The following is a 20061-nucleotide window of genomic DNA, read 5'->3' on the forward strand; positions in this document are numbered from 1 at the left end:
CACAAAAGAGAGGGTAACCTGACCTCTGGTATCATGGACACCTTCTTTCATGTCAAATGAGAGCCATCCTGTGTTAATGGTTTGGACTGTGGTTATTGTTAATGTCTGGTACAGAGCATGTTATGATAGTGTGATGGAGTTTTCTTAAAGGGAAACTTTAGGATATTTCAACCAGGACCCCCATCATTTTGTGTCTAAGTGACAAGTGGGGAAAACTATTTTTAAATGAGTCGAGTATTGAGAGAGAGCACTCCAGCTGGTAGGTGTTAACCAAGCTGCAACATTAATGTTTGGGGGCAATAGCACCCTGTGAATGTACATCCACTTAAATGTTCTTGCTTTCGCCACTGACAGGCTATTTTCATAAGTGTGTGACAGCATTATGGAAAGGACCATATAGAGAGACACAACTTTTTTCTTTTACTTTCACCTGATCCAGGCAGTTTGTTAGCGTGCCTAACCAAGTCTTGCTCAAGGAGAAATATCACTCATGTAATCTCATGAGAGTTGAGTTGTTGCAGCCCATTTCAAGGCTGTTGGCTGAAGCACTCTCTCTCTCTCTCTCTCTCTCTCTCTCTCTCTCTCTCTCTCTCTCTCTCTCTCTCTCTGTCTCTCTCTCTCTCTCTCTCTCTCTCTTTCTCTCAATACAAAACACACACAAAATGATGTGAAAATAAGGTCCAGATTGTTTCCCTTTATTACAGTATTTCTACAGTAGATGCCACACTTTCAAGTTAAAGAAACAACTACTATTGTTTACAACTTATGGTTAACACTATTTTTATTTTTTATTTTTTTTAATGTAGAAAGCTCACAGATCAATTTTTAATCAAAACTTGAGTCTTCAGGTAATCTACAGTCACAGCGTAGGCTACATTTTTAGTTTAAAATATGCACAACTGGATCAACACATCATTCTTATTTTCATTAGAATTGATTGTTCTGAATGTAATATTGATTTAATGATGATAAAAACACTGCAAAAGGCCTGAGGATAAACTATAAATCATTACACTCATTAAGGTAGGGATGAGCAGTGGATTGAAAAGCCCTTAGTGTAATTGATCTTATGCTGCCCTCTAATGTTGAGAAAGAAAAGAAAGAAAAACCACCACGACTTTAGACCAGACCACGTAGAAAGGAGAAATGAAGGGGGTGTATTTCTAGATATTCTGTAACATTTACAACTTTATCAGGGCCAATCATCACTGCTCCTACCTATTTGTCAAAAAAGGAATCTCATTCAACTGAATCAACACAGAGAAAAATAACAATCATCTTTTAAGTCGCAGCTACTTTTAAGCTACTCCTGACCAGTGTGGTACAGTATAATTATGTATTCATTCATCTGCCTATAGTATGTATGCCCATGTTTAATGTCTTTAAGTCAGAGTTTTTGTTGTCAGTAAACTGAGAAGTAGGGTCACCATGGAAGTCAACTGACTCGAAGCACTGCTCGTTTTCATCCTTTTGTCTACAAAAGAACAACCAAAATTTAACTTCAGCAGTTAAATAAAGACAAATGCCATGTTTTTTAATAAAAAATGACACATATTCACTTAATTCAAACAGAGGATTTTTAAAAAGTGAGTAAATTGACCTGTACAGTATGTCATCAAGAATGTGGAGGCTATGAAAAAAGTGATTACCTGATTTCACTAGTAGAGGTCCTAGTGAGATGGCTGCAGTGTCGTGATGGGATATATCCCTCACCACTCTTGTGTGGTAACCAGGGTAGCAATGCTGCAGAAAACAACATTGCAGGGTATCAGCAGATTAAGTTAAGTCAATTACATGATCTGCCGCAATCCTACAAATCAAAGTGGTACTTACAGTTGTGCAGTTGTTGTGGCTCAAAAGACACAGGTGGACCTGGCAGTGCAGGTAGATGGATGAAAAGTTGGTGAAGGTGAACATCCTGAAAGAGAAACGGGCCACAGTGGAGACTCCATTTTGAACCAGCTCTACAGTGCCATCTGCTGGGTTGGGACACCTTGAAGGCAAAGAAGATGGTAGAAGTTACAAGCAGACAGATGATAAAGTAAACTCTGCTGTACTAAAGAAGATGGTTGCATTGAGTGCCAAATCTGTGGCATTTTTGGAATCAGTCAGGGGAATTCAAGAATCAATTGTGCTGACACAAGATCAAATTAATTCCTTTACTCTGTAGCAATCAGATCCCAGCGGACAGGGTAGCTGGCGTCATTGAAAGGCGTGGCCCAGCATGAGTCCAGAATGGTAGAGATCTGTCGTCTATCAACACCCTCTGTCTGCACTTCAATGTATAATCTCTGGTCTATTTCCATTTCCAGGTTCCTGCTCCTGGTTAGGGGAAAGCGGAAGCCAGCGTCCTCATAGGGGATCATCCTTAAATGATAGTGACCCTGGCCAGCTGGAAGCTTCTTGTTCACAATGCTACAGAAAGAAAATACACACTGTTATTAAACCAACAATAACTTTGTTTATTTGGGTAGATTTCTAATTAATAAGTGTAAAGTCTAAAATGGCTAAGGTAAACACACAAATGTGTAAGAACAGATAATACATTGTGAATAATGCATTGAAAAGGACTTGTCAAACATTGCTATAAATATGGGTCATACAGTAGTAGGATAAATACCAAGTAGAAAAATGTTGTCTGCTATAAAAACAGATCTGACAACCCACCACTTTTCGTTTAGGCATTTTATGGATAGCGACAGTAGAGAAATTAAAGGAAACAAACGGAGAAAGAGAGATAAGGAACATACAATAAAAGGTCTTCTGCTGGAATCTAACACTGCGGTGATGTGGGATGTACTATTTTTGGCCATTTCAAAAACATAAGGCAACTGACAACTAATCAAATTATTGATGCATGGGTTGAAAATTGTTGGGATGTAAAACACAGGATTGTTCATTCACAAGGTTATTAGGTCATGATGATGATCTGCACGATACAATGATAGATAGATGATAAAATAATCATCACTGATTTTGTATGTGGTCTTGTAAAAAAATAAGATGTCCTTGAGTCAGCAGGACTTTGAGTAATAACAAAAAAATCCATCAAAAGAAACATCACCTTTCGACAGGGTTTATGCCCACATCCATAGACAGGGCCTGAGCTAGAGGGTATTCACAGCAAAAGTGCAGGCGGATGGTGTTCTCACGGCTGATGAGGCCCTCATGGGGGTCCACATTGCCCTGGATGGTGTTCTCATAGATGAAATGGGTCCCGTTGCTCTGTGAGAGTAAGATGAATAAATTATATTTTAGATGCAATGTGCTTTAAGCTGTTCCATATGAAGCTGTGCTGTGGAGAAGGTTACATCTAAAGTTTTCTTTGAGTTGTTTCTATAAAATGAATGGCCTGTACCCTCAGTACTGTCCCACACAACTGGTCATCATTGTTAAAGTGGAACACCAGTCGTCCATCCTGGACAGTCCCATTGCAGGAGTCCTCTCGGAGGTGTAGGGCACTGGGGTGGAAACCAGCTTCAAACAGCTGGCAGCGGGACAGGGACATGGTACCTGAACTACTGATACAAGTGATGGATGTGTCTATAAGGGAGAGATAGAAAAGAAAATGTATGTGCAAGTAAGAACATCTGCTTAAACTTGTTAATGCAAACAATTATGTGCTGTACGTGACTTTTTAATTTTGTATTAACAGTTATAGGACTTGTGATACAGCAGAACAAATCATTGGATGACAGTTGTGAATGCTGATATTTGGTAGTTATGTCATGATTAAAAGGTTTGATGAGATACAGTAATTTGATGTAGAAATTCTGATCTATTTTAATCTCCAAACTCGTAAATAAACTTCAAAGCCATCAAAACAAAACATATTTCAACAATTAAAACAAGCTAAAGTGAACACTTTATGAACACTGAAATCTGAAAAACAAAGCAGTGCATTAAAAAGTACTACAATCACCATAGCTCTCATTGTTGGGTCGATGATGGTGCTCATCACAGAAGCAGCCGTACACACCATCCTTCTCACCACACCACTCATACTCTGTGCAGTCCAGATGTTCACAGGGGTCTGACTCAGCTGGTGAAATAGTGGGGAGAGAATAAGACAGACAGATGAAAATCATATGAAATTAAAGATTATACACATTATATATATTATATAGCTATCACAGTGCAAACATACCACACAGCAAAGCAGAGCGCCACTCAGGGATGTTCAAACCCAAGACAGAACAGGTTCTTTCATAGGCTGAGACAGCAGAGCACAGCATGCCATTGGCTGGAGTGTAGAGGCAGAGATCATAGACACAGGAGCTGAAAAATGGCTGGGGGTCTGAGTGCAGGTGACACGCACTGAACGGACCACTAGAGTTGGTGATGACACTACAGAGTTCAGAGTATTGTTCCCTGAAGGGGCAATTGTTCAGTCCATCACTGCTCCGATCATCTGTGGATCCACAACTAGAAAAGACATTGTACAGTATAGGACTTGAAATGAAGTACAAGGCATGGCATGCAAAATTTGTGTAGTCAAGCCAAAAAAAGACCATTATTCATGTAGTGAAAGGATTTGAAATTACAATATTTTGATGCCACCTTATGTTTATTTATTGAACATAAAGTAAAAAATGACATGCAGAATTGTTGTATATTAAGGAAAGAAAACAATAACTAACCAGAGAAATACAGACAAATACATGAAAAATCTAAAATGAAATATAAAAAACTATGGTGTAAAAAGAAAGGTGACAATTTACTGTAGAATATAATAGTGAGAGTGGTTATGATGCTTCTTTACTTAATTTATGCAGAACAAACATCAAGGTTCAACTAGTGCAGTTTCTAATATGAATTGGTAATAGGTTCCAACATGAAGGACCTATAAATCTAATTGAAAATTTAGAAAAAGCAATATTGGGGAAGGTAAGGTGAAGATTATTGGCTGACATTGTGTTGTAGTTATTTGGAAGTTGAAGTGAAATGTATTTTGAAGAGGGAGTAGTAGGTTGGAGATTGAATAACAAAATGACAGATTAAAAACTGTTTAAATCAAAGATGGGGAGGATGTATAGAGATTTGAAAAAAGGAATGGAACTGGTAAATCTTTTAGAAAATGTTATGATTCTGAAAAAAACATGTTTGCATAAATCACTGCGTAATTAATGTCAAGAAAGATTTTTCCAGTTAACTTATGTCTCATTCTTCTGATGTTACCGATATTTTTTGCAATCTTATTGGAAACAAATGTTTTATGATTTTTCCAAGTGAGGTTTTCATCTATAAGAATACCTAGTAACTGAAATTTGTTCTAAAATATTATTTCCCATATGTACCTTAGGGTAAATGTTTATTGTTTGATGGTTTAATTTTGTGTTTACTCACCTTGGTTGACTTGTGTTTGCCTTCCAGCTGTGTCCAAAGTCATTGTCATTTTGTGCCAATGTACCATTAGGCAAGACTTTGTCATCTGCAGGATCACTGTTGAAGTTGCCACACATCCCGGTGACTCTATTTTCACGATTTTGACCAATTCTGACCAGTAAAGTACTCTGGCCGTCAAACTGGACTATCAGGTCACCGGCATCAACTACTACATAGCTTCCCTGCCTTAGCACCCGAGCTAAGGTCCCTGCAGTGGTGGGAAGAGACACTTCAGCGTCATTTACCTGTGAGAATGAAAGATTAAAGAGACATGGAGAAGTGGGTAGAGGGAGGTATATGTTGTCAGTCATGTTTACATCTAGTATATACATATAGAAAGCTGTATAAAATAAAGTTAATATAATTTACAATACCTTTACTCTTTTGTTGGGCCCAATCCTGACATATGCTCTCTCTGGGTGATTTGAGAGTAGTATATTCACTGCTGATACAAATGACACATGGTTGTTGCCACGGTGATTATTGGTGGCTTCTACCTGAAACTCTGTTTCATTGGTGCTGTGGCTCACACTCTCAGTGATGATGTAAGAGCATGTGCCCTGGAAATGAGCTAGTGCCCCATCGAAGGTGATGTAGTGTGGGTCACCCCACACAGTGCAAGTAGACATTGCATCGAAATAACCCAGCCGGCCATTTTTGATGGTGCACTCTTGTGCAGGGGTGCAAGATGCAGCAGAACAGCGCAGGTCATTGGGAGCATGACATTCACATCGCTGGGAGCAGCCTTCTGTGCAGAATGATTCACCAGCCTGTAGCATGTGAGAAAAAGAGAAGTATGATGAATCATAAAGTTGACCATGTGTGACATTAATACGATAATGCTGAAATATTATTATGAAATATATCATACATATTGTAACACATATAACAAATGGTATATTGTCTAAATTGTGGGTTGTGTATATGTTAAAGTGTGGCACAGAACAAGATTTTCTCCTCTGTTAATCTCATTCCTTGGTACTGATAAAAGAAACAACCTTAAAAATAATAAATTTAAAAAAGGCTGCTGAGGGCAAAATGGAACAGAAAAATGAAATGTATCATAGATGTACTTATATACCATATTGTAATACACATTTGTATAAATTATGGGTTGCGTATATGTTATAGAAGAACATGATTTTCCCCTCTGTTAATCTCACTTCTTGTTAATTATGAAAGAACCAACCTTAAAATAACATATCATGTTCTTGAAATGTTAGAACAGGATCCAAAGTGCAAAAAAGGCTTTGCTGCTACAAATAATTCTCATGATGGCAAGGAAAACCCTGTAGTATTTGTGAAATAATGAGCATGTTCTCTCATGATGCACAGTAATGTTGATGGTTGACAGGAGCAGGAATGTAAGTGGGCACTGAGGTTTGGATATCTATCATGAAGTAGAGCTCCTTAATGACAATTTACTAAAAATTGTTTTTGAAATGTTCAAAAACAGGAAGCAAAACTTGCCTGTCAGGTGACGTATTAGGGCAAAGGGTGATTTGCTACAGATTTGTTGTTAGCCTGCCACTAAGATTTAAATCTCACACTCAAACAATACAATAATACTAAGCTTTTTAAATGGTTACATCGTGAATAAGAAGATCATTCCCAAGAACGTGTCTATTTTCAGGAATGTGACTTACTTCATAGTAGAAGCCATCATATTGGCAGCCACAACGTTCCACAGGGACACAACGTGTCCCACTTCTGACAAAGCCCTCATCACAGAAACATCCCTCAGAGCAAACCTGCTCGCAGGTGGCATCAGTACTGCTGGCACAAGTGTGTCCGCAGTCAGTACCACACAGCTCATAATGGCTGTTAGCTGGACAGTCCAGTCCTAAATAATTCAATAAATAAATGGTGGTTAATGGATGGTGTTAATTAGTTTTACATAATTGCAATAAGTCAATGCACTTGTTTGCTGTTTGATGTTTGTTTATAAAATAAACAATGCAATGATTGGTTGACTCACTACAGGTGGTGTTCTGTCTCCAAGGGTAGATTCGAACATTAGCAGACTGACAGGCACTGACATATGCCTGAATGGCCCTGCACAGAAGATCTTGGCCCTCATTTCCCGACACACACACATCAAACACACAGTCATTGAAAAATGGTCCTGGGTCCACATGCTCATGGCAGAAGCTTAAGGGACCGTTGGTTGCCTGAATCACCTCACACTGAGCTCTAGCAGGAAGATCATTGGTACATTGTGGACAGGAGGAGCCACACCCATCACTGCAGGTGTAGTTGCCCGCCACTTTCCAGGATGTCCCAAACTGAGATGGTGAGGTGACCATCATTCCAGATGGGGTGTGGAAGTCATCATTTGGATTTCCATTGAAGTTCCCACAAAGTCCACACGTTTTTCCACTGTATTGATGAAAACATGTAAATACATTCACTGTCATAAATCAACTGATAAATTGTTATTAAATATCTTAAATACATTTGAACATTTTCTGAACAGGTCAAAGCATTCCAGTCGATGGATAGCAATACCTGTAATTTGAAGGTACAGAGATTAACACCGTACTGTATCCATCATATGTGACACTCAAGCCAAAGTCAGCACTGACAAATACACGAGGTCCACTTGCATAGATAGACACCTGACCTCCGTTCAAGAGAATAGGTAAATTTCTAGTCACTCCATTAACCTAAAAGGGAAATTGTAAGAAAGAACAGGTTTTCTTTTTTACAAATACAGCTTCCTTAGCAAAAACAAAAACAGATCCATTCTTTCCCATTTAAAGACATTGTCACACCTTCTGTGTTTAGTTCAATTGAATTAAACTCTGTTGCATTTTTCCCCTTGGTGCGGTTCTTTTGGGCAAGTGTGAAAGCAGCAATTGCATTCAGGTGTGGACTAAAAATACCAGACTACAATTTTGTTAAAGAGGTGGTCTCAATCCAGTTAGAAACAACCTCTGGTATGGTTCATTTGTGGTATGAATGTGATCTAACCTCGATCCAATCCGCCTGCAGGAAACATTGCACATTTTGGACTAAACCAGGTCCATTTTGGAAAGCTATCATGGAAGAAAAACAAACTGTACTTTCCACACCAACCACATTTCTGACCAATGAAGGGAGTGACAGCTCCCATGTGGCTTGTGTTGATACATTTTGGTTTGCTTGAAATGTTGTCTGTGTGAAACCAAACCGACCAAAAGGCAACATGCAACGAAGTACTGGCTCATCCACTGATTCAGACTAGAATCGACAAATTATAAGTGTGAATATGCCCTTAAATTATATATACCTGCAGTAATGTCTGAAATAATTACTTATTCAGAGGAATGAGTATGGTTGTCAACAATCTTTAAATAATAAATTATGTGTAGCAATCATCTGAGAAAGTATATCTGACATGACAACTGGTGTGGTACAACTTACTTGTACCACACCATTTCTCTCCCTGGAAATATGCACTCGATAGCCCCACACATTCACATAAACCTCAGCTGTGATTGAAACTGGCAACCCACTCCACGGCTCATTCTTAGCTTCCACAGAAAATTGTCGGAGCCCATCAGTGGTGTTGCACAAGGTTGCCAGAACATAGCGGCAGGTTCCCTGGAAGTCATAGGCCTTGCCATCAAATGTGAGATAGTGGGGGTCCCCAGATGCAGAGCAGGTGCCATGAGGGTTTGGATGGCAGCCAAACTCACCCTCAACCACACGGCAGGACTCCTGAGGACCACAGGTGTTTGGAATACAGTGGACTGCTCCAGTTGTGCCATTACACTTACACAAACTCTGACATTCCTCACCATCCCAGAACTGTTCACCACCTTCCCGATAGCGTCCTTGGTGATGGCATCCACAGTTTGTTGGTCGAACACACTGGTTACCATTGAGGACAAAACCATCATCACACTGACAACCTTCCTGGCACACAGTGTCACAGGAGAAGGGGAAGGAAAGGCTGGGACAGGCAGAGGGACAAGTTGTTCCACAGAGTTCATAATGGCTGTTTAGTGGGCAGGTTTGCTCTAGAGAATGACAAGAAGATTGATTCACAAAGGTCATTAGATATCTTATAGATTAATTACCAATGTAAATCAAAAGTGGAAATTGCTTACCACACCCAGTTGCATTCCTCCAGTGTCCTAGGGCAATGCCGTTCTGCTGGCACCTTAGGGCATAATCACGTAAAACATCACATTGCACTGTTACTGGATCTCTAGAGGCCCTGGAGATTTCCCCACATGCTTCCACATGCTGCCATGGGTCCACTGTTGCCCGACATTGGGCAAATGGCCCATGCAGTGAGACAAGAATGCCACAGTACTCACTGGAGTTGTAATTTGTTGTAGAGTTACGATTTACAATTTCCACGCAATGTGCAGCGAGGGATCCATCTCGCCAACTGTCCCCAAAGACCTGAGAGCTGTTGACCAAGATGCCATTGCGTGTGCGGAAGTCATCCAGTGGGTGACCATTGTAATCACCACAGAGTCCACCAAGTGAACCATTGTAGATTCCAGGTGCAGTGACTCGCACAAAGTGAGGCCAGACTGTCTGCACAGTTACACCAAAGGATGTGCGAAGGATGACACTGCCAATGCTGCTGTGGTAGATGCGGATTCTGTTGGATGCTGAGCTGAATGGTAGTCTGATAATCTGACCATCAACCTAAAAGGTCATTTAAATAATAAGTTTCATATTTTGTAATTAATTGTGATTCAAAACAGGATTACAACAACGAAGCATGCAAGGCAGACTTAATAATATACTTTTTATAATTACATGCATTTTGGTCTGGTGTTATTATAAATTTAATCACATTTATCTTTATCAGTTCTTGAAATACAGTATATCAACACCTTACCTGAACTCTGCTGCTTGTTGCCATCTCAATGGACACATGTGTGCCCTCTGCCTCAAGTTTCAGCACCCTGGCAAAGCCCTGCTGGCCTCTGGGCACTTTTTCTGCTGTTACTACAAAATGGGGATGATTAGACCATCCCATCACTCTAGCCAGGGTCAATCGACATGCCCCAGGATACTGGTATGTCAGACCATCAAATGTATGATATGAACCTGGGCCCCTTATCCAGCAAGTTTCATAGCTCTTAGGTCTGCATCCTCTTTCTCCCTCCTCCACACTGCATGATTCAAGTGGGCCACAATCATATGAGTTGCAGGTCATGAAGCCATGACTGCAGTTGCAACGTCTCCCACAGTCCTGATCTAGTATAACAGTTTCTCCAGAGCGGTAGTAGCGACCCTCAAAGCTACAGCCACATTCAGCTTGAGGGACACAGACCCCACCACTGAGGACGTAGCCTGAGTCACAGATGCAGCTCTCCTGGGCAGGGAGAGGACAGTTGTGGGTAGAATTGAGATTGACACAGGTAGCAGGACATCCCGTGCCTTGGGATTCAAAGTGACTGTTGGATGGGCAGGGGATTTCTGGAAAAAAAAAAGAATGTTGACATCATGGACATTTTTGAAGATTTTGAAATAATGTGTGTAATATTACGGACATACCACAGAAGTCTTGTCTTCTCCAGCTAGGGAGCTGTATACCATTCAGTTGGCACTGACTTGCATACACATTTAGTGCTTGGCACAGAATAGGCTGGTAACCTCCTCCTATACACAGATCGTAAACACAACTCTGCACAAAGGTCTGTGGGGGAAGCTGTTGATGGCAAGCAGCAAAGGGTCCAGAACTGCTCTCAAGGATACCACAATGAGCAGTATTTCTGTATAAAGTTTTCTGAGCCTCAGTGCAGGGAGCACAATCAAGACCTGCACATTGTGCCTCACAATCAGGCTCATCATCCCCTGATGCTTGCCAACTGTTGGCAAAAACCACATCAGAGCTCACAACCTCACCTTGGCGGGTTCGAAAGTCATCCCCAGGGTGATTGTTAAAGTCTCCACACAGGCCACATGTTGCATTCTGGTAAGTATAGGGCACACTGATTCTAACATAATGGTTGATGTCATAGGACACCACTAAGCCAAAATCAGTACTGACAATCACAGAAAAACCTGACTCATAAACTTGGACAGTGCCGTTGTTGAGGTAGAATGGAGTGGCTGCAAAGTTTCCATTAACCTGCAAGCACAACAGCAAGCAAAGGCAGTTATAAAACTATGAATAAGCTAAAAATATTACAGCAAGTGCATAATGCAGTCCCATATACTAACCTTAGCCTCACCACGATGTCCTTTGACCAGCTCAATAGTTTCATTATAGACAAACACTTTGACCAGTCGAGTCCAAGAAACTCGAGTGCTGCCCCGGTGCTCATTCTTGCCCTCTACTCTATAGTAGGGCAGCCCACGACCACATTGCTCAGAGAGAATGTAAGTGCAGGTACCCTGGAAGTGAAACACTGTGTTATCAAAGGTGTAGTAGTGTGGATCACCACTAATGGTGCAGGTGCCCCTTTGCACTGTCTGGCAGGAAAACTGGAAGGCGTTGCGACGGCATATTTGGGAAAAGGAGCAGGGTTGGTTGTGGCACTGCAGTCCTGTTGAGGTGCAGGTGCACCTCTGTGCACAGGTACTGTCACTCCAGAATGAGTCTCCCAGCTGTACAGGTTCACCTTTTTGAAGAGAAGAAAAAAGTATGTTTTTGGTTGGGGTGTTTTACATATGTTCTTTTGTTTATTTATTTTTGTTAAACGTATTGTGCACCTGGTGTGTATGTATGATGTGTGTATATATATGGGTCAATGATGTGACGCTACTTTTTTTTGTGTCCCTGTGGTTAAGTCAAATTTAAAAAGGTTAAAATACGAAAATAAATGCATGAATACGTTGCACACATTCTTTTATTGTGGGCTGAGTATAATATTTCTGCTTTTAATCCATTTTGAGAGACTATTTTTAAGACATTTCGCATCTTGCCAACCCTTATTTGTTACTGACCCATATACATAAATAAAGAAGAAGGAGTTTAAAAAAGATAAGAAAAGTAAAATGTCAGTCAAGCTTTGACTTTAAAATGCAAACAACATTACAATGTGAACCATTTGATTTTTGAAGTTTTGCCTTCATTGTCTTCAGAGAGAGGAGGCAAGAATGATTCTCAGCCGCATTAAACTGGGGAATGGGCACAATAGTGTGCTATATGTAAGTATCTGTAGCCTGTGTCTGGTCTTACCATTAAATGTGCAGCCTCTCAATCCACTGTCTGTTCGGAAGGCCCAGCGACCCTGTACATTAACGTTGCTGCTTAGACGGATGATGGAGTCATTTCCTGTTGCATTGTTAGACAATGATCCAGGGATGGTAAAGTGGTGGGTGGAGTTTACTGTGTCATATCCAGCCTGGAAATGCATGTAACATAGATAAAATAATTGTTATGTTTTGAATTTGTACTTTACTGGCATGGCAACTTAACAACACGTATTTTACACTGCAATGCATATCATTGTTGTTGCTCTGACCAGCACACGGCGACTGGTTGAGGCTATTATCCCATAGTTCATCAGCACAAATGAATAACGGCCACCAGAGATCAAAACTGCTTGGACAGTTGTTTTCTGAAAAAAGAATACTCATGTTTTATACAGTTTAATAGAAGAACATAAGAATAACACTGTAGATAAAACATTGTATGTGTCTCACCATTTAGATCAAGTTCACTTACTGTTCCAGTTGTTGGATAGTACGCCACCTCATACCATGTCGCAACAAAGACCCAGTTGGCATGGAAGTTCAACCCTGGGAAATACCTATTAATGTCTTGTGTAGCTTGTTGGAGAATTGCACCACTTGTGTATTGGTTGTAGTAAACATGACCATTTTCTCTGTTGTCTAAATCTGTCCAGAATGGTGCTATGATGTCTCTGGATCCATGTGCTGGGAACCTCTGAGGTGTGTAAGAATGCCATGATGCGTTAAAGGTCAGGTGTCCGTTGTGGTTCACCTGTAAACACATAAATCAGTTCTTACTAGCAAGGAATTAGTAGGTATCGACTGCAGTCTTAGACAGTATCATATTATCAAATAACATTTTTCTACAGTATTTTATTGCCATATTACAAGATATCACAATATTTGGATTACTACTAACTCCAATACTGATAACATTTTAAAGTTTAATGTGGAGTATTATTAGTTTCACAAAATATTGCACTTTATTTATTTATTTTGCATATACAAAATACACTTCTTGTTTTAAAAGTTATAGTGGATGAAAATGTTATCCTTTCACAAAATATGCCAAAATTGTACATACATAAATCTGATTATACAAGTGTCCAAAATAATGAAAAGATTGTTGCAGGGCAATTGCAGGAGAACTTCCATCATCTGATCGAGAGCTGTTTGTTCCATTAATTGGGTAGAGCGGTCCTAAAAAGAACAAATGACATCACATTAAAAAATAAAAAATAAAATCAACATCCATATTGACCTTGTACAGTATCCTACCAATGTTGTATAGTGTTGGCATATCTGTTCCAATAAACTCAAATGTGCTTTCTTCATTTTATTTATTTCATTTAAAGTACAGAGAGCAGAGCACGTCTTGGACTTTTATTACCAACACACTTACAAACCAGAATATTAAAGAGCAATTTAACACCAGCTGAAATCCATGTTTTGGCTGACCTCCAGTGGTTTTACTTGTCACTTGCTGGAGTGATGATGAAGTGCACTCTATGGTGACTCAGTACACCAGAGTACACTTATGATCTCATCCAAGGTGCATCAGATTTGAAACCCTCAAGGAAAGGGTGTGAAACACTGCTTTGTTTTTCAGCCTGGTATTAAGTTAAGTTAAGTTACTCTTCAAGTATTAAAACAGTCAAAAGTCAAACCAAAGGAAACCCTTACTTCTGGTGTCAAAGTCAAAACATTATAACTTCAAATGGCACTCAGCATTGGCATTGGGTTTAAATTGTATACAAAGGAATCATCCTATTTTAACAGAACTCATGTACAATACTTTAGGTTGTGTGCTGTCATTTACAATAATTATACTTGGTTACTGTCCACATTTACTTAGTTTATGTGACATTTCCATATTACATATTGAAATAATATATAAATAATAAATTCACATTTAACTGCAGATAACCTTGTGTTCAAAGACACTCATGGTTGCTAACAAACAAACAATGGATCTTCCTTGTACATTGACCCATCACAGGACTAATAAAGGATGATCTCATCTCTCTCTGATTGCCATCATACCAGTGTGGTTTGTGGCTTGTCTATCAAATAGATCAAATCTCCCCAGATGACTGTGTTTCGTTCAGTTATGTCCCGCATCCCAAACTTGTTTCTGTGGAGTATCTTTTAACATGTTTGCTATTGTGCAATGCATGTGATGGCCTCACCATTAAGCTTGGATAGGTTGGGTGTGGTGAGAGCTATTATGTTAGTGTGGGTTGTGACCCGGTTTGTCACAGAAAGTGAAAATGAATGAAAGTATCCAAATGCTTTAAATAGTTCTGCATTTAACAGCAGTGACCTGTGTCAAGTAGACAACAGCCAGCTGAACCAAGTATAAACAATGAGCAGAAGACATGAGGAAGCTGGATTTAATTAGCAAGATAATATTAGTATAAAATGAGGATAATATTTGCTTTATTTTCTTTTTCTTAGCTTTGTTTTCTGCCCTGGTTTCATCAGAAATTCTTACAGCCTATGATAATAAATCAAAGTACTTAAAGTGTTTTATTTGTCTGATTATTACAGATCATACAAACCTTCATTGAAAAGCCACTAAAGTTAAAACATACATAGTGTTGTATTTAATGCTGTGCTGTCCATTTTGATCATTATCTCATACTAATACTTGTAGTATATAGAAAGAGTAGAATGTGGAGAAAAAACAAATATGTGAAAAGAGACAGACTTTTTTTGTAGTTGTGGACTGTATTATGAAAAAGGTTTTCTGATTTTTCACAAACTACATAAAATAACCTTAAATAACTGTAAATAAGGAAAACATTACAAAATGATATAAATATATTGTAACACTGTACAAGAGTTTCTATTTCACACATTGTTCTACAAATGATTATAGTTCAATTCATCATTTTATTAATATATTTTGTAAAGTGTGACACAAGCTGTTATGTGATGGTGTATCTCCAGGTGGGCTTTGGTGGGTCAGTCTGAGTTAAAAGTCTCAGGGCAATTTTTATTCCTCCTCCGCCCTGCATACAGCAGTGGTTGGAGTTGTACTCTAACCCTGAGGTAATATATTCTATGAGCTACTGATTTTGTAACTTTGTGTCAATATACAGTTAAAATTAAAGATAGCTTCAGCTTACCTGAATGCTGAGTAGTTACCGTACCTGTGTAAACAAACACATGCTTATAATTGGACATAAATCTCACAATGCTAACATCAATGAAAAAAAGGTCAGTTAGTGAACTTGAAATAAACAACTAATAAGAATAAAACTAAATTGAGTTAAATATGGTTTAATTGAATACTTACTTATCATCCCTAAAAGCAGGACAGTCAACATGATTTGACCTGCCATTCTTCAAACCTCTAAATTCAAATCTGCAGACCAAATATAATTCATTAGTTAAAATTCAGGGGAAAAAACTGAAAAGCAGTCAATAAGCATACCTTACTAAGGCTGCACAGCCCTGTAAATTAGTTATATTAATAGAGAAAGACATCAACATAATTGTATTTATATTGTTTCAAATTCACATTAAAATGTTTACAGTAATCAATATCGTCATGCAGTTAATGTACATTTTTTATAGCAAAATTGTACATGTTATAAGATACCCTTTCAAAAACATTCTGAATCCATGTATACACCAAAAACAAATCTCATCATTTGGCTCAATTAGAAATTATTACGATAATTCAGTTCAAAACCAGTATCACATGTTAATGCTGCACAACAATTTGGAAATAATGTTAAATTCTATAAAATAAAGTAGTTACCTGTTCACATGTGCTTCTTTTGTTCTTCTTCCTCTCAACTATGACTACAGCATTGAAACGGAGGTTTATACTGTAAAAGTTGGCACAGGTCCAGAAATCTGTTCATCAGAACATCAGTTACATAACAGATAAAGCATATGTCATTATTTCCTTATAAAAAGGCAAACAGGTATTTCTAGTGCATTAAAGACAATCACTTCAAACATTTTACAGTAGTCTATTTAAGTGGCTTATCATAAAAAGTAAGGGTTATGGTTAGTTGTATGATAAAGGTGACCATAAAAACAGAACAATAAGATAATGAAAAAAATGAAAAAATAAACCTGTACACAGTAATGGTAAGTCTGGGCCATATTATTTAATTTGAGTAATATGCTCCTTTTAACAAGACTGATAACCCTGGACTCACTAATTTTAGGTTTCCATATCAGACAAGTATAAAACTAAGCACAACTATAAAGAAGAGTGTAGATCCTTTTCAACCCTAACCCTAGAATAAAAGCTGTGAGAAGTTCACTGTTGCATAGTCGAACTTTGTTAAAAATTAAAGCTGACATGCTTACTGTAATGGTTTACCAACTGTATCTCAGCACAGTTTTACATCTCTATAGGTTTATCTTCAAACATTAATAAAATAAGTGTATTTCCTGCTTTCAATGTGGTAATAAAAACACATTTTGAAATTTACAGAATATTATATTAAAACAAGACAAAGACCCATAGCCTTCCAGCAGCTTTGTGAGGTAAAGCAGAGCAGTACTTTGAACTAAATGCTTGAAGTCTCAATCTAGCCAGTGCCAGGCCCTACTTCCTGTTTAATGGTTAAAGGAAAACTTTGGTATTTTTCAACCTGGACCCTATTTTCCTATCTTCTCCTGTCTATGTGACTAAAAGGGCCAACAGTTTTTGAAATTGATCCAGAGCACTGCAGACAGCAGCTGTGAAACAGACATGTAATCCTTGGGGTAAATACGACCACATCAATATACATTCACAAACGTGCTTGTTTTTGCCACTGACAGGCTCAGATTATTATAATGAATGTCTGACAATATTATGGAAAGGACCATGCAGAGAAATAAAAAAAAATGTCTCCTTGGTCTATTTGTTATTGTGTCTATCAAGTCTCGCTCAAAGAGAAGTCTCATTTTGAAATCTCGCAAGAGGTTTGGTGTTTGTCGAGATCAGCTAAACATTCAGCCATCATAGACTTGCAGGGAGGAGAGTTGGGAAGAGTTGGCTGTGTTGTACAGAAAGCGTAGCTTAGTGTTGCCCAAAAGCTGCCTTCCTGTAAAAGCTCAACTATTGCAAGATTTCAAAACAAGACTTTTCCTTGAGCAAGACTTGGTTAGACACAATAAAAAACAGAACAACACTGAAACAGACAGAAGACAAAAAGAAACATCATTTCATGTCTCTGTATGGTCCTTTCCATAGTGTTTTCAGACACTTATGATAAGAATCTGCAGCACTTTTAGTGAACGTACCCTGTTGAATTACATTGCAGCCCATTTCAAGGTTGCTGGCTGAGGTGCTATCACCCAATACTGATCCAATTTCAAAAAATATTGTCTCCCATTAGTCACTTATAAAAGATGGGAATCTTTGAACTGCTCATCCATAGGGTTCTAGGGGTGGTAATGGGGATGTTCATAGTAGTAGTTGTGTAAGATAAACATGATAGTAATGTAAACATGATTTGAAACATCTAGAAACACTGGTTTGGGATAGTACTCACAAGGAAGTACAATTTGACCTTTAGTTTGATCAAAGTGGGTATTTCCCACCATTAATATTTTCAGAATGATTTACAGAATTTCACTGATACAGAGTAGTGAGTGACGTCATTCTGTAAATCAGTGTTGAGAAATATCATGTTTACTCCATGTTAAAGGCTCAAGCCTTTTGTAGAGTATTAGATTACATCTTCCTATGTTTATGCTACACATGGTTTAATATTTTTCCATTATTATCAAAGCACACCAGATTTGTTTGATTCATTGGTTGGGAGAAAATAACTTGACATTTCCCATTTAAACACATTTAAACCACCTAAACACAAATCTAGTAGTAAAACCAGTTTATGGTACTGTGCCAGTTTTTACTGTTATAAAGCCTGTTTCCAGCCCTGCAGTCTCAGATGGATGAGAGGGAAATAGACAGCATATATGGACAGGTGTCCAAATTTAGTGTCTGTGTTTTTTTAATGTTTGTATGAGCAACAATAATTTGCCTCAAAACTTAATGTATGCTATGGTATAATAGAAAATAGTTTTTTTTCAGTGACCAGATTTGAATTGGTAGCCTAGCTGAATGACAAGTCAAATCATGTTATTTGTGCTGCTTTTGGGCATGATAAGTATGTAATCTAATTTATTTTATTGTATTTTATTTATATTTAATTCTATCTACTAATCCCAGTTTATATTTTTGTTTTGTTTATAAAATCTTGCTAGGATTTAGAAAAATAATGTAATGTACATTTTCTGCTTTTTACTCATTTGTCTTTCTGTCTTTCTGTCTATTCTGTTTCATTCAAGGTGTGGGGACTCCTCAGGTTGTGAGTAAATTCATATTAAAGCTTCTATGATATTTAATTCTCATTCATTCATATGTATTTCATACAATCATTTATATTTTACATGTTCTGTATAAAGATTGAACATCTTTCTCCTCTTTGGTCTTCTGCGGAAATCTCTTCACAAACTCCAACTGGTACAGAACGCAACCGTTCATATCATAACCAGAACTCCCTCTATTGAACACATCACTCCTGCCCTGCAGGAACTTCACTGGCTCCCTATCAAATCCCGCATTGACTTTAAGATTCTACTCCTCACATTCAAGATCCTTCACAACCTGGCACCATCATATCTCTCTGAACTTATTCACATCTACACACCTTCTCGAACTCTCCGATTCTCCTCTGCCAACCAGCTCTTCGCCCCATCTGCCAACGTAACCACCATGGGGTCAAGAGCTTTCAGCCGATCTGCCCCCCGCCAGTCCGCCTCTCCCACCAGATGTTCGCACTTCAGACTCTGTCTCCACCTTCAAATCCCGCCTGAAAACACACCTATTCAAAGTGGCATACTCTGTCTCTCTTATTCTTTATCTTTGTACTAAATGTTACCTGATTTATATTGTTTGATGCACTGTTGTTATATGTGCCTTGTAAAGTGACCTTGAGTGCTTTGAAAGGTGCCTTTAAATAAAATGCATTGTTATTATTATTATTATTATCTACAGCGGATTATTATTTCATGTGAATTTAAAGAACAGGAGGTATAGTCAATAGCTGAAACCAGTGCAGTCATATGCATCATATTCTCAGTTAATACATTTTGTCTTTGTGAATTTTATCAATTTTTTGGTGTTGATTCAACTGTTCATGTTTGAGGCTGTGGTTTTGTGGTGTTGTCATATTTTACTACACAATAATTTACAGAATATCAACTTTTTTTCCATTTTTTTACGCTGGAAATTAGATACAGTATGTGGATACATGGTTTGAAATATACCTACTATTGTCAAGCCCTGTTAATAAAAATTCATCTTTTTTTGTTAATTACACTTGCTTCCTAGGTTCCCTAATTTTGTTCTGGTACTGGGAAAAGTGTGTTCCTGTAATTGTGTTATATCTATTCATTTTTTTCCCAGGTCAACCACAACGGACACTTGACATTTGACAATCCACTGGGTACAACTCTACCTACAAGATTCCCCCAACAAGGATCCAGAGACATCATAGCTCCATTTTGGACCGATTTGGACAA

At 38.4% G+C, this 20061-nt stretch overlaps 1 protein-coding gene across 1 annotated transcript; it reads right to left on the bottom strand.

Annotated features, from left to right (window-relative positions):
- Positions 1–1382: 1382 nt before the first annotated feature.
- LOC128381114 (alpha-tectorin-like) lies at positions 1383–15863 on the bottom strand. The gene is made up of 24 exons (XM_053341066.1): positions 15818–15863; positions 15648–15671; positions 13601–13716; positions 13010–13288; positions 12807–12902; positions 12521–12686; positions 11560–11960; positions 10891–11467; positions 10229–10812; positions 9480–10032; positions 8791–9389; positions 7894–8051; positions 7364–7764; positions 7032–7228; positions 5760–6155; positions 5347–5630; positions 4148–4425; positions 3923–4042; positions 3359–3543; positions 3065–3225; positions 2164–2415; positions 1834–1993; positions 1650–1743; positions 1383–1474 (listed from the first exon to the last, which is right to left on the bottom strand). The coding sequence occupies exons 1-24, from the start codon at positions 15861–15863 to the stop codon at positions 1383–1385; spliced, it is 6219 nt and encodes a 2072-aa protein (XP_053197041.1).
- Between the last annotated feature and the right edge of the window lie 4198 nt (positions 15864–20061).

The sequence above is a fragment of the Scomber japonicus genome, chromosome 20 (genome assembly GCF_027409825.1).
Source record: "Scomber japonicus isolate fScoJap1 chromosome 20, fScoJap1.pri, whole genome shotgun sequence".
NCBI classification, from domain to species: domain Eukaryota; kingdom Metazoa; phylum Chordata; class Actinopteri; order Scombriformes; family Scombridae; genus Scomber; species Scomber japonicus.

Coding starts and splice junctions, on each gene's coding strand:
- LOC128381114 (XM_053341066.1), bottom strand. CDS start 15,863: ATGGCAGGTCAAATCATGTTGACTGTCCTGCTTTTAGGGATGATAA. Junction 12,687..12,806: donor CAACCAGTCGCCGTGTGCTG/GTCAGAGCAACA, acceptor ATGCATTTCCAG/GCTGGATATGACACAGTAAA. Junction 4,426..5,346: donor GCAAACACAAGTCAACCAAG/GTGAGTAAACAC, acceptor TGTCTTTTCTAG/TTGTGGATCCACAGATGATC.